This window comes from Candoia aspera, chromosome 7 (assembly GCF_035149785.1).
Source record: "Candoia aspera isolate rCanAsp1 chromosome 7, rCanAsp1.hap2, whole genome shotgun sequence".
In the NCBI taxonomy this organism is placed as follows: Eukaryota; Metazoa; Chordata; class Lepidosauria; order Squamata; family Boidae; genus Candoia; species Candoia aspera.
The window spans coordinates 82,211,968-82,227,705 of NC_086159.1; the positions used below are offsets into that span (position 1 = coordinate 82,211,968).

Below are 15,738 nucleotides of genomic sequence, written 5' to 3' on the forward strand. Positions count from 1 at the left end.
ATTAATGGCACACATGGTAAAATACCATTTTTTAAAAAATTATGGTACTGCACCATTGTACTGAATCTGCTCATCCTTTTAGAGATACAAACCTTGTCACAAATTTTGGTAAACTAGCACATTTAAGTATTCCTTTCTCTAAGTCAGAACCTGTCTGTAAACACCCCCATGACAATACAAAATATATGAAAGGAACCATCGAGAATTAAAATCTGAAAGCATTTTCTTTTAAATATTTATGGGTTGACATTCCTAAATATGTGGGCAACACATTTCAGTTGAACTTCAAATCATTAATTGATTACTCAATTTTTTTCTAAAAAAAAAAAGAAAAGGTCTGTTCAATTGTGTCCAATGCTTGGAGACTGCCTGGACAGTCTGCCCTGCAGTTTTGCTGGCAAGATTTTCGGAAGTGGTTTGCCATTGCCTCCTTCCCAGGGCTGAGAGAAAGTGACTGGCCCAAGGTCACCCAGCTGGCTTCGTGCCCAGGTCGTGACTAGAACTCACAGTCTCCCGGTTTCTAGCCTGGTGCCTTCACCACCACACCAAACTGGTTCTCATCTATTACCCAATTAGTTGCTGGAATTCTTGTAATCCCACCCCTTTCTTTTCCAAGAAATCTAGCTCAAGGAACTCTGTGAGCACCACCTTCCTTGTGGGTTTGGGCAGCTGCCCCAACATCCTTCCTGTTTCAGTCAGAAACATGAATACCTTCACATTTCTTTTCGTCTGAGTTATCCTGACAATTTGGTTCTCCATTGCACTGTAGGGTGGCATCAATGCACTGCCCGCTCTCACACTGGAACTGAGAATCAGAGCACACTGGGCAATTCTTCTCATCACTGGCATCTTCACACTCTGTGAACCCATCGCAGCGCCAGGCAACAGGGATGCAGTCAATCTCTCCCGTGTGACACGTGAACTGCTGTGGGGAGCATGTCGGAGGCTCTGTTGAGGGGGGGAAGAGTTAAGTAGCTGTCTGAGCAAGCAGCAAATATCTCTGAGGAAGCTGGAATTACATTTTTGGAAAATATAAATTAGGTATTTCTTTGAACCGCGCACTGATTGGACTCTCTCTGCCCGTAAACAACGGCTCTGCGAACAATAGCTGTGCATCAGGGTACAAACAGAATGGCCACATTGGCACAGAAGGGAAAAGACAGACTCCCATCTGCTTTCAGAGGAGTTGCTGTGCCAGACCTTGGCAGAAAGAACCATCCGGTAGCACGTTAAAGACTAACCAATTTCTCACTGTAGAAATTGGTGGAGATCACAGGGTCACACTCCCAAGTCCAATGTTCTCAGAGCATCTGAACTGGCTCACATGCATGTTCCAGCGTACACGTGTACACCTTGCGGGCTGAACACGAGGGTGGGGGCACACGGCTGGAGAGAGAAATCATCTTTATTGACGACTCCCGACTCCCAAGGTCGTTTGGCAGAGAGCTGCTGAAGACAGCTGCAGAAACCTACCGCAACTGGCACAAGAGGGAGGGTGCATACCTGAGGGGGGAGGGGAAATTTGAAATCACTGAAGATGCGTAGTGGGGGGAAGCGTGGGCTTTTCCACTCGCAACTTTCCTCTGTACTGAAGGCTTCACACCGTTAAAAGACGTCTAAGTAATCACTTAGGAGTCGTGGTTAATGAGGGTTTGGGTGCTGCAGTCATCACACACAGTCCCTTTCATGACCCAAACAGATGCCAAAACCACCTGCCCAAGTCAACTGGGGTCTATGATCAAAGCAGCGGAAACAGGTTCGTCTTTGTGACGACACAAATCTGTTATTAATCCCTACTGCGCATACCGCAGGATCACCACTGTTTCAAGAGAAACATCCACTTTAAGACTTTAGCAAGAGCCATTTTCTACACCCCATGAATGCAAACACACGCTCCAAAAAATCTGTGAGCCGCAACTTGTGGAGGGTCAGAAGCCAAAGCAACGGATGACTGAACACTCCAACGGCCGGGCCGGGAATCACTCTCTTCCCTTTCTTGGGACTAACAAATCCCAAACAAATCATGCCAGTAAGAAAAGTCACCCAACGGGCATTAATATCATTCCATTTCAATCCTTCCTTTTCTCCAGGAGCTCAGTGGGAGGCACACAGCAGCCCCGGCTCACTGCATCTCAACGCCCACCCAGTGAAGGAGGCGCCCGCAAAGCAAGGCTTGGCCCAAAGGCACCCACCGCACTTCATCTATTGCCCTAAAATTTGCAGAATTCGGATGGCAACAATGTGGACTTCTGAACATCAGTAGAGAATGCTCACACACATAACGTGCGATAAAAACAGAAAAGGAGAAAGGCACCCCTCTCCTTGTCGGAGGGACTAATTTCTACACAAACGAAGAACACCTTTTAAAAGGAAGTCTTACCTCCACAGGAAAGTTCGTCTTCGAGCAGGACCAGATGAATGGGGCAGGAACACCTGGTAGTTCCATCGCTTTTTATAATGCAGATGTGAGAGCAACCACCATTATCTTGGGCACAGGGGTGCTGTCCTGAAAGAGGAACAGCATTCACAAATGGTATTTTACACATCAAACATCTGTTTTTAATCAGGGAAGCATGGCTTCCAAGACGCCTTCTCGGAAACCACAGGTGGCTGAAAATCTCCATGACAATCAGCTGCCTCTCCAGTATCAGTAGGTCTTTGGAAAGTACAAATAATTTAAGCTAGAAGGGCAACCCTTAGCATCAGAACTCCTTTTCAACGTTCTGGTATCTTCCAGAAATGTGAAGCCCTCTCTGCACAATCGCATCTCTAAGAAGATTCTAGGGTCAGTGTGGGATCCCCACAGGCTTAAGACGGTTATCCTGTCATTTCAGAAACTTACTGGCACACTTTCCTTCCAAAGAAAGTTAGGCAATAAAAATAAGCTGCAAATCTAACGCTTTTGCAGGGGGTCTACTGTAAATGGCAGTCTTCTAACTAAGCATCAGAAGCCTTTAGACCAGTGTTTCCCAGGCTTGGCAACTTTAAGATGTGTGGACTTCCACTCCCAGAATTCCCCAGCTAATAAATCACAGGGCAGCTGTTTTACGAGAGGTAACCTTGAAGAAGAAAAGTCCTTCCTTCAGATATGGCGAGACACTTACGGTACTCCAGCATGTTGAGTTCTTTAACGGCATGGATGTCACTGAGCTGAGCAATCCGAGCCTGGACCTTTGTGCGTCCCTCCTGGCGAGTCATGTCAATTTTCTCAATCATCTGTTGATGGCGATCAATCCAGTAAAGCCATTTTTCAAATACGGTCAGTCCGATAGGCTGCAGTATGTTGGAATCTTCCAATACTATCCGATTTGCACCTTTGAAATAAAATGGGGGGGAAAAGGGGGAAATGAACAAAAAGAATGTCTTTAACTTCACAGATGCTGTGACTAAGTCTTAGTGTGGGATGACTAAGCCATGATGCTAATGAGCTCAGTGAAATGCACAACAGCTGTAAACAAATGTCAAATGCTCCAAGTTTATGTTTGGAAACATGAAAGAATTACAAAAAGTTTCTCTTGTCCTCTAATAATGCAACATCTCTGCAGCTGATAGCCATATGTTCCAACGCAGTGAAAATGCGATTTGCATAAGAGGTATTGAATTGATGGGACATCCAGTCACAAGGTGCAAAGCATACCGTCTATGGGTTTAAAAATGGACTAGTCAGATTCGGGGCCATCAAAGCTATCACAGACTACAAACCATAAAAACTGATTTAGTTGGTTAGCATGCGTATCAACGGAGAGTGGAAGATAGGTATGTTTAACGTGGGTCTAAAGCCCATCTGAATGAAACCACACCTGTTTTGAGATATGCGATCACCCCTGGGAAAAAGGATCCTTTCTAGCAACGCCTGTCATTCTGATGGAGCCAAAGCAGATGTTGCAAGGTTGATACCAAAGTTTCATATGGGAAGAGGCAACCCCCCCCCCAAAGACCATGTTTTTAGAACGTTAAAAATCAATGTTCTAAACTGAGCTCAGAAACAACCAATCTAAAAAACTGAAACAAGTGAAGTCTCTGCTTTCTCAAAAGGCGGGACCACTGCAGCATGCTGGCCAGGCCATGATGAGAACATGTGTGAAAAAGGGTCAGCTTCCATCTCACCTGATGGTCTGATAAAGACATTCTTGCTACTATCAACACTGACCTTCTACAGACAGAGCACGGTCCAGAAGTGTCCCCCTCCAAATTCCAGGAATTGTCTTATTCTATAGTATCTTCTACTCTGGGTAGAATTGGGGGCACTTGAAGAATCACTGGGGCCACTCCTAACCAAGAAGGGAAACCGGTTTGTAATTCTGACACATCTATTGGAGAGGAGATCCCAACTTCCTAGACTGGTACTGATGGAAGAGGGAGCGTTTTGTGAAAGGAAAACCAAGCTATGGTTTCACCAGTATAGCTGTAAAGTTCTCTAACTCTCATCAAACCAAACCACAAGAAATAATTTTCTAACCACAGAGTGAAAGTCTTCCAGAAACCCCAATCACGACTCCCAAATGTGCTCCTTCACACAGAAAAAAAGAGGAGACCAGGAGCTGTAGCAAAAATGTTCTGGGGCTGAATATAAATCACTCTCTGTAAGGAAAGCAGGGGTGGGGAGTACTTTGTTGTTTATTCGTTTAGTCGTTTCCGACTCTTCGTGACTTCATGGACCCGCCCACGCCAGAGCTCCCTGTCGGTCGTCAACACCCCCAGCTCCCCCAGGGACAAGTCCGTCACCTCTAGAATATCATCCATCCACTTTGCCTGGTCGGCCCCTCTTCCTTTTGCCCTCCACTCTCCCCAGCATCAGCACCTTCTCCAGGGTGTCCTGTCTTCTCATTATGCGGCCAAAGTATTTCAGTTTTGCCTTTAATATCATTCCCTCAAGTGAGCAGTCTGGCTTTATTTCCTGGAGGATGGACTGGTTGGATCTTCTTGCAGTCCAAGGCACTCTCAGAATTTTCCTCCAACACCACAGTTCAAAAGCATCCATCTTCCTTCTCTCAGCCTTCCTTATGGTCCAGCTCTCGCAGCCATATGTTACTACGGGGAACACCATTGCTTTAACTATGCGGACCTTTGTTGTCAGTGTGATGTCTCTGCTCTTAACTATTTTATCGAGATTGGTCATTGCTCTTCTCCCAAGGATTAAGCGTCTTCTGATTTCCTGACTGCAGTCAGCATCTGCAGTAATCTTCGCACCCAGAAATACAAAGTCTTTCACTGCTTCTACATTTTCTCCCTCTATTTGCCAGTTATCAATCAAGCTGGTTGCCATAATCTTGGTTTTTTTGAGGTTTAGCTGCAGGCCAGCTTTTGCACTTTCTTCTTTCACCTTCATCATAAGGCTCCTCAGTTCCTCTTCGCTTTCAGCCATCAAAGTGATATCATCTGCATATCTGAGATTGTTAATGTTTCTTCCAGCGATTTTAACTCCAGCCTTGGATTCCTCAAGCCCAGCTTGTCGCATGATGTGTTCTGCATACAGGTTGAATAGGTAGGGTGAGAGTATACAGCCCTGCTGTACTCCTTTCCCAATCTTAAACCAGCCCGTTGTTCAGTGATCTGTTCTTACTGTTGCTACTTGGTCCTTATACAGATTCTTCAGGAGGCAGACAAGATGACTTGGTATCCCCATACCACTAAGAACTTGCCACAATTTGTTATGGTCCACATAGTCAAAGGCTTTAGAATAGTCAATAAAACAGAAATAGATGTTTTTCTGAAACTCCCTGGCTTTTTCCATTATCCAGTGGATATTGGCAATTTGGTCTCTAGTTCCTCTGCCTTTTCTAAACCCAGCTTGTACATCTGGAAATTCTCGCTCCATGAACTGCTGAAGTCTACCTTGCAGGATCTTGAGCATTACCTTACTGGCATGTGAAATGAGTGCCACTGTTCGATAGTTTGAACATTCTTTAGTGTTTCCCTTTTTTGGTATGGGGATATAAGTTGATTTTTTCCAATCTGATGGCCATTCTTGTGTTTTCCAAATTTGCTGGCATATAGCATGCATACCTTGACAGCATCATCTTGCAAGATTTTGAACAGTTCAGCTGGGATGCCGTCGTCTCCTGCTGCCTTGTTATTAGCAATTCTTCTCAAGGCCCATTCAACCTCACTCTTCAGGATGTCTGGCTCTAGCTCACTGACCACACCACCAAAGCTATCCCCGATATTGTTATCCTTCCTATACAGGTCTTCCGTATATTCTTGCCACCTTTTCTTGATCTCTTCTTCTTCTGTTAGGTCCTTGCCATCTTTGTTTTTGATCATACCCATTTTGGCCTGGAATTTACCTCCAATGTTTCTAATTTTCTGGAAGAGGTCTCTTGTCCTTCCTATTCTATTGTCTTCTTCCACTTCCGCGCATTGCTTGTTTAAAAATAATTCCTTATCTCTTCTGGCTAACCTCTGGAATTTTGCATTTAATTGGGCATATCTCCCCCTATCACTGTTGTCTTTTGCTTTCCTTCTTTCTTGGGCTACTTCTAGTGTCTCAGCAGACAGCCATTTTGCCTTCTTGGTTTTCTCTTTCTTTGGGATGTATTTTGTTGCCGCCTCCTGAACAATGTTGCGAACTTCTGTCCAGAGTTCTTCCGGGACCCCATCTACTAAGTCCAGTCCCTTAAATCTATTCTTCACCTCCACTGCATATTCCTTAGGAATATTAGTGAGCTCATATCTAGCTGATCTGTGGGTCTTCCCTAATCTCTTTAGTCTGATCCTAAATTGTGCAAGAAGTAGTTCGTGATCGGAACTACAGTCAGCTCCAGGTCTTGTTTTTACCGACTGTACAGATGTCCGCCACCTTTGGCTGCAAAGGATGTAGTCAATCTGACTTCGGTGTTGTCCATCTGGTGAAGTCCATGTATAAAGCCGTCTCTTAGGTTGTTGGAAGAGAGTGTTTCTTATGCAGAGTGAATTGTCTTGGCAAAATTCTATCAACCTATGTCCTGCTTCGTTTTTTTCTCCCAGGCCATACTTACCTGTAATTCCAGGTGTCATTTGACTGCCCACCTTAGCATTCCAGTCTCCCGTGATGAAAATAACATCTCTTTTAGGCGTGTTGTCCAGTAGGTGCTGCAGATCCTCATAGAACCGCTCTACTTCAGCTTCTTCAGCATCTGTGGTTGGGGCGTATATTTGGATCACTGTGGTGTTAGATGGCTTGCCCTGAATTCGAATTGAGATCATTCTACCTTTTTTTGGATTGTATCCAAGCACTGCTTTAGCCACTTGACTATTAATTATGAAGGCTACTCCATTTCTTCTGTGGTCCTCTTGTCCACAGTAGTAGATCAGGTGGTCATTTGATGTGAAGTGGCCCATTCCAGTCCATTTCAGTTCACTGATGCCCAAAATGTCTATCTTTAATCTTGACATCTCACCAATAACCACATCCAATTTGCCCTGGCTCATAGATCTCACATTCCAGGTTCCAATGGTGTGTTGATCCTTAGAACATCGGATTCGCCGTTCACCACCAGCACCGTCGGCCGCTAGCCGTCCTTTCGGCTTTGAGCTAGCTGCGTCATCACGTCTGGGGCTAGTTGAACTCATCCTCTGTTCCTCTCCGGTAGCATTTGACCATCTTCCGACCTGGGGGTCTCATCTTCCGATGGTATACCGACCTATCTCTGGTTGTACTGATCCATTTAGTTTTCACGGCAAGAATACTGGGGTGGGTTGCCATTACCTTCCCCAGGGATCGCATTTAGTCTGACCTCTCTGTCATGACCTTCCCGTCTTGGGTGGCCCTTCACGGTTTAGCTCATGGCATCATTGAGGTGCTCAAGCTCCAGCACCACGACAAGGTAACGATCCTTTGTTGAAGTACTACAGGTAAGTAAAGGGCAGGGTGCCAGCACTGTGAAGGTATTGGGAGCTGAAACTTAGCAATATTTAGCGAACTATAGGTCCTCCACATTTGGGCTTAAGAAGACTTAACTCAGTGTTCTGCTCACAGGAGAAATGATGAAGTGCACAGATGATGTCAGAGTCCTGAACCCACTAAAATTTCTGTTGCTCTTCCCCTTTCCAAACAAGTACATACATGCTGGTGAGCAGAAGAGCTTTCAATCTCAGCTGGCTTCTCAATTCTCTGAACGTTGCCCACATGTTACCTCCTTTTCTATGTTGGGGGAACAGAGAGCAGAACAGACCAAGTTTTACCAATCGAAGCGAGTATTTGTAGCTCAGGGTTGAACTGTGGAGCCTTGTTTTTTTCTTGCAGACGTTTCATTGCCAGACTAGGCAACATCTTCAGTGCGAACAGGGAGTGGACCTTGCACCAAGGACTCCACAGATCAAGTTTTCTCAGCACAAAGCAGGGCCAGTCTGAAGACTTTCTCCCCATCCTAGGCATGAAAACTGCAAGTTGGCCCTACCTCCTCCTGAAGGTCCTCATACTCTACCAGAGAGCTGCGAATCTGGTCTTCCAGGAAAGCACAACCCTATCTGGATTAAGCATCAGTTTGTTTAAGATCACCCAAACTGCCTCTGTACACTATTAGGAAAAGCCTTCCTGGGACCAGGAGGAGAAAACTAAGGTAGAACTGAACACCACTTGCAATTGACAATTCAGTTCAATCTTCCAGGCACCTTCTCTCTGGGTTTCCTAGTACCAGTGCAGATCATTTCAGTTTCAGGAAGACTGGCTGGCTCCCTACAACATTCAAGGCGAGGCTAAGTTTGGGTTTAGATAGTGGAAAAGTGTGGTGTAAGAACCCTGACATTGAACAAAATCCTGCAATTACAGAGCAGGCAAGTTACCCCAGAGGCAGCCTGGAGCAATGGACAGTTCTACAGCCACACTCAGTTTTTACGGAAGCCTAGACCTTGACGTGCAACATGTGGCAGTAAGGAATGCAGCATCCTTTTTTCTCTGAACTTGTCCTGGATGACGACCACTGGAAACAGGAGAAGCAGATTCAAGAATGCTGCCTGCGATCACCCAGTTTGCTCGAGAAGACAATCAATGGCACTTGCAGTCACAAGGTGGTGGGACTTCCACAGCAGGGGGTCCATTCTGTGGGGTCCAAGCCAGAGAATCCCACCCTGGCCCTAGAACGCTCAGGAGTTGTTTCTACCGCTCTAGTTGGCGTCACTAGAAACCGAGGTTTCTGTAAACCCTCCATCACGGGGCAGGACTTCTTTATTTATGGTCCCAAACCAGTAAAACACAGGCACAAGATCTGAAATACAGGAAAACCAAACCTGAAACAATTAATAATGAAAAGAGGGTGCCCAGTGACTTCTGCAAGCCACATTGTTGGTGGAAACTGGACAACATTTTTAGCGCTTGCCCAAGTTGCAGAAGGAAGTTGGTAACCCCTTGATCAGAAGGACAGCTAACATTTCTAACAACTGGGTTTATGAGCACCAGAGGCCATGGTTATCCTGGGCAACTATTCTGGTCAGCTTAACAACACAAGGGACACTGTCTCAACCTCTGCATCAGAACACACACACACACGTGGTCATTGTGCAGGAGACCAGTGCACTTACCTATTGTCTCTATAATAGGCGCTGCACCAATTTGAACCCAGGTTAAAAAAAAAATTACATGGAACACGCAAGATGTTACAATGGTAACTAGGAATCATCCATGGAGAAGCTGCAGTTACACCATAATGAGGGACAGGACACTGCTGGGCTGCATACAAGGTCTGATCTAGCTCAGTGCCTTTGCGTTCTTAGAGCAGTAAGAACATGGCTCAGTCTAGGAACTTCTGCGTCACAAGGATAAGTGAAAATATAAAAGGAAAAAACACTGAAAAATACAACATTCCTAAAAAGCAGTTTGCAACATGGTTTGATTTGGGAAAAGAAGGTACAAAGAAGGCTATTAATTAGGGGTTAATTGAAAGCAAAGGGCCCTTATCCTACCTGAAAGATCACTGCTCTCAATTCTCCGCAGGTCAGAATCTGCCCAGAATAACTTCCCCAAGTGGCTGTCAATGGCCAAGGCAACGGGTTTACTCAGCCCGCTGGAAAAGAGGACCTCTCGTTCGGTTCCATCTAGTGCTGCCCTTTCTATCTTAGGAGAAGACCTCTCTTGGAGGTTGGTGAAATACATGTACCTGCAAAACGAAAGAAAACCAAGAGATTTCATAGATGGTCTTTCCTATTCTGTTCCCCAACTAAATTGGCAGATTCAATATTGTTATGACTGCACACGGATTCAGTTAAGAGAATACTAAGCAAAAAGCCACAGCAGGTGGCAGGAAGCAGCTGACTTTGAAATAGCTAAATGTGGTGAGTACTTGGATGAGAGGCCACCAGAAAATCTGAGGCTCGGGGTTGAATAAAGGTCCTGGAAAAAGGCAATTCCACACCATTGTCAAAGAAACAACATGGAACTCAACTTTTTATTTTATTTAAAATTAAAAAATAAGGAAGTTTGCTTCAAATTTTCCAAAACTACATGTTTTGATGGTATCAGTTAATTACCGTCCAAAGTTTGAAACAAGATATACTTTGATTTCGATTTTCTTTTTTAAAAAATAATTGCGTTGGTTTCTTAGAAAAACATGATCAGAAAAGCTGCATGTTAAAAAGCAGTTAATATCTTAATCTGTTAATTATGACTGCATACATAATTTTAAGCTCTCATTAATAAAGTACATTTCATTAACTAGAGCTTAAAAACCCAACAACTGCTCAGATTTTCTTCTCCTTCCCTTTCTAGCAGGGAGAAGATTTTTTTAAAAGCAGATACAGTTGTTTACAAAAACATGGGGCCAAATAGTTCCTAAACATTTTATTTTATACTGTTTCTACAAAGATTAAGAAGCTGCTTGTTTTATAGAGGGTTCTCCTATTCATTTATTTTACCTGTATTGCACACACTGCTTGCACATCTGTGCTATATAGTCCTTTAGCTTAAAAAAGTGAAGACATCTTTAAGATGCTCTTTGACATTTTAAAAACAATTTCACATCTCTCTATTATTACTTCAATTATATGCACTGTATTTATTACAATTATTGCACCACTGATTTTAACTTGTTTACTGTATGTTGCCTTGGACACTATTTTACTTTGTGTAATACAGGTTAAATCAAGTGTTTTTCAAACTTGGCAACTTTAAGATGTGTGACCTTCAACTCCCATGCTGGCTGGGGAATTCTGAGAGTTGAAGGCCGCACATCTTAAAGTTGGCAAGTTCGAAAAACACTGGTTTAAACTGATTAGTATCACCACAGGATGGTAGCTGTTGAGCAACTTAGAAAAATAATGAACAATAACTCCCATTATGTTATGTCTGACCAATCTGGAGAGGGATCAAAAGGGCTTTAATTTTTCATTCATCATTTCCCTTCTCCCTCTCCTGGCTTCCTAAATGCTGATGCTTCAAGAAGTTTCCAGAAGTCAACAGAGTAGCATCAATTCCTTGAGTTGCTCCTTGCTTTTCCTTGCGATTTACACATCTGAACTAAAACATGCACAACCATTAAAGGCATACAACAGTGTTTTATTTGTTTAGCTAACACACATTTTAGAATTTGAGTGTTATCAGCACAGGATTTATCTTGATACAGATTTTCTTTAAAGCATTCATCAAAAAATGGTTGATGTGGCCCAGCAGAAAACAAGACCAGGAAAAGGTCAAGGAATAAAAGGATCTGGAGCTGGAATGTTTGAACTTTTAAGCACGTGTTTTCCACCCTGCAACCCACTTACCCTTTCTCTGGATTCACAACAATTGCTCTAGGCCGATCCTGTTCACCTTTCAACACCACACCCATCAGCCGTCCATCCAGGCGTGTGACGTTGATGACGTTTGTGGCTTCGCAAGTCCAGTAAATGTAACGGCTGTAGATATCAATACTCAGATCATATGGCTGGATATCTGGATTTTGGTTGGGAACAGGACTCATCACAACTGTAAAACTCTGGAATGAAGGTGTAAGATACAGGTTGTTTCAAGGAGCCCATCAGAAAGAAATTAAAACTTGACACAGAAGCTACTCAGTATGGGACAAATTATACAATTCTGCCATTCTCAGCCTGGTACCCTGAAAAATATTTTAGACAGTCCCACCAGTTAGCATGTACAATGGTCAGTGGTGGAGAATGACACTAAAGTTTATTATTATTTTCCATTTTCCTTCAACAAACAAGAGTTAGTAAGAGTGATAGCAACATAAAAGGAAAAAAGGACTTCAGAATAATTAGAAGTCACAAGGCTCCTTCACTCTAGTTACAGCCTGTGCCAAAACAGATGCTTGAGGACCACTCTCTTCTTCTGTCTCAACCACAACATCTAAAACTGGGAGCTTGAGAGGTTCGGGGGTCTTTCCATGATTGCAACACATGTAAGGAGATGCACGGGTCAATGTTTCCAAGTTAAGTCAAGGTTGCTTTGAATTATATTCCAAAATCATTGAACCTGACAGTTTTTGAGAAATTTTGGTTATATTTGGCACAGGAATAGTCAAGAGGACCATATGCAGTACTATTACAGTGCACTGGATAGCAAAGACTAACTTTTAAAAACTGTGGAACTTCCCTAATTTCTGGAAAGGATTTTTCTACTAATCCAAAAAATGGCACAACACGTTTCCCTTTGGTATAGATTTCATAATATTTAACAGGAATAAACAATCTTTATGTGTGATCTGATGCCCTGTTACATGAATAAGGGATATTTTTAGATGATATATCAATTTAATGTTATTTTTTTTAGAGTTTTTCCCTGGTTTGGTTTTTTTTTTCCATTTTGTTTTGGTTTTATAAGAATAACTAATTTGTTGGATATGTTTACACTACTGTTTTTGTTTTGTGTACACTGTTTTTGCTGTATTTCATTTTTAAAACAGCAATAAAATGATTAGTTTAAAAAAATGTTGTATTCCCATAACAGATACCGCGGGTTAACCTCCAGAGACATGTCCAGCCACGATCCCTATTTCTGCCTGTTGTTGTAATTTGTGAAGAGTTTTCTGAGATCCTCTACATTTATAGTATGAACGTAGGAAGTAAAATAATTGTCTGGAAAAAGCATGCCTTATTTTTAATTCAGATTTTTCAGCTCATCCCTGAACATTTGAGTACCAAAAAGAAATTGAAATTGTGCATTCAGAACCCATGGTTTAAAAATTCAGAAATTGGCTTGACCCCCATGTCCACTTTTCAGGAAGCCAAAAAACTATAAACATACACCACAAGGACACATTTAAACAAAGACCTCTTGAATACCATACTTGGTGAGCTACGATGGGCTTTATTCATATATCCTTAAAACGTTCATGCTTTTTGACTGAATCTTTACCCACAAAACTGAGGTCTACCTAAACTCGACACTAAATCCGCCTCCTCTACCCAAAATTAAGATGTTCCTACTATTCTCAACTGATCATCTATCTATCAGTTTAATAACCAGCAGATTCTATCACACAAGAGGCCGCGTTTACGAAGTGTTCAAAACATTGATCCAGTAAGACAAGAGTTGCTGTCTCTCTTCGCAAAACCGAACAGCCCTCGTTTAGATACCTGACTGCCGTCCTCTTGTGATTTCCTGATAATGTTTTGCCGAGAGTCGATCCAGTAAAGCTGCTTCTCCAGTGGGTCATAGTCGATGGCCCGAACGTTTCTGAGGCTGTGGATTGGAAGGATGATATCCGGACTCTGCAACTCATCGATCACCATACGACTGATTGCATTCTTCTGACTGAAGAGCAAGAAACTTGTGGGAGCTTAAGAAGAAAGTGTGAGTTATCTTTAGGCTGAAGAAGTTTTGATCATAACTCTCAAAATATTCCAAAGTGTGCCACAGAATGAAAGGACTGCTGCAATCAAAGGACTGCCTTCATTTATGAAAAAATACCAATTATAATGCTCACAGAAAGAGGTTAGAGAAAAGAAGGTACTATTCAAAGCTATTCTTCAGATGGATGTTCTTTATGAAGGAGTACAGAAATGGTAATGCTATCTTCAAAAACAGAAATTACTTTTTAGGCCCATAGGTTAAGATGCCCAAATCTGGTTGGCAAGTCTAGTTAGTAACTGTTCCCAGGCAATACTCAGCCACATTAAGAACAGCAATTAATGGGTAAACAATCCACATCCAAGGAATGAAGAAACACACAATCCTACAGGTGAGCCTCTCAGGAGCCTTCCATCTTCTCTAGACCCTACGGATTTGAGAAGCAGATGCGTAGTTTATGAGTAGAAATAAAAATAGCCGCAGTCTCTTTCAACTCTCTTATCTGAGTACAAGTATAAAAACACTGGCCTCAATTTATCTAGGATTAAGTATGAACATCTAGGAATGCAGCTAGACAAAAAATACAGAATTGTAAAGCCACGTAAGCAAAATCAAATAGCTGAAGTAAAAATCTTGTCTGAACCAGCATATTCTGGCATATTCTGGTTTCTGCCACAGAGCCACGATTCCTCTGCGTTTGAAACATCCCTCTAAATTAATCCCACTGTCCGCGTTCATGGCTTACCGCTACACGTTCTGTTGTCGGGGTTCAAGGAATAATGAGCAGGGCATCCACAGACAAAACCGCCTACGGGCACTGCCAGGCAGAGATGGGAGCAATGCCCGTTACTGGAAGCACATTCATTCCAGCCTGCCTGCCGGGACGAATGGAAGACAAGGATGTCCATCACGTAATCCAGGTGATTTTGGATGATGGTCCGATTCTGCCCACTGGTCTTGTTGGCCCGCTCAATGCTACGCCGGCTCCAGTCCGTCCAGTAGATGTAATCCTGGTATTGAGTCAGGCCGAAGGGGTGTGGTAAATCATCTGCGATAACATCACGGTCAAGGCCTGGGTGTGGGGAAGGGAATGAAGAGAACGAAGGGTGGAAGATCACTAGACGTCCCACCCAACACCGGGGAAATTGTCCGTGTTGCTATTAATGCCCTCCCTCCAACACTCTGCTTATCCCTATCTACAGCTTGGAATATTGCAAAACTTGTAAATAAAACACAAAATGGCCCAAACCCCTCACCTTATCGGAGGGGAAAATATGTGAAGTATTCAGTGGCTAGAAGAGAGGTGTAGAAAATATAATCTATCTTTAATCATAAATATAAAAGTCAGCTTATCTCCTTCATAAAAGAAGCCTAAAATTTAGGTTGCCTGGCTCAGGCAATCTTGGTGGTGTCTGAAAAATACTAAGACCTGCATCACTCTCACCAGGAGGTCACTAGGAAATGCAAGGGGTGAAGGACACATCTACAGGTAGTCCTTGACTTATGACTGTTAGTTTAACGACGGTCTGAAGTTTCAGTGGCCTTGGAATGGGTGCTTTATGGCCTGTAAAGCACTTCCTAGCATCACGAAACATGGCAACACCCCTGTGGTCACATGACCGCATTTTGGGAGCTTGTAGCCAGCTCGCATTTACGATCGGTCGCAGGGTCCCGCAGTCACATGATCGCGTTTTCCAGCAAAAAACGCCCATTGGGGAAGCTGGATTTGCTTAATGGCCACGGTGATTTGCTTAATGACCTGTGATTCACTTAACGACTGTCGTAAAAATGGTTGTAAAAATGGTCACACGGTGAGTCGACTTACGACCGCAACGACTTATGATGGAAATTCCAGCTCCAATTGTGGTAGTAAATCAAGGACTGCCTGTATATTGTTTTCCTGGCAACAGTATGGAAGTGGTTTGGCACTGCCTTCCCCTGAGATGCTTTTCTATCTTCCAAGCCCTAAGAGTCCCTCGTGGGCTCCCATCCAAACACTGTCAGGTCCAATCTTGCTTATCTTTTGGCCATCAGCT

General features: G+C 43.3%; 1 protein-coding gene across 1 annotated transcript in view; it reads right to left on the reverse strand.

The window, feature by feature from the left end:
• Window positions 1-15,738, reverse strand: part of LRP6 (LDL receptor related protein 6) — a 92,138-nt gene that overhangs the window by 12,016 nt on the left and 64,384 nt on the right. Inside the window, exons 12-18 of the mRNA XM_063308326.1 lie at window positions 14,448-14,774; window positions 13,489-13,691; window positions 11,677-11,888; window positions 9,880-10,073; window positions 3,105-3,314; window positions 2,381-2,506; window positions 712-948 (exon numbers count right to left, since the gene is read on the reverse strand). Coding sequence (XP_063164396.1) covers window positions 712-948; window positions 2,381-2,506; window positions 3,105-3,314; window positions 9,880-10,073; window positions 11,677-11,888; window positions 13,489-13,691; window positions 14,448-14,774 — 1,509 coding nt within the window. The remainder of the gene's footprint in view (window positions 1-711; window positions 949-2,380; window positions 2,507-3,104; window positions 3,315-9,879; window positions 10,074-11,676; window positions 11,889-13,488; window positions 13,692-14,447; window positions 14,775-15,738) is intronic.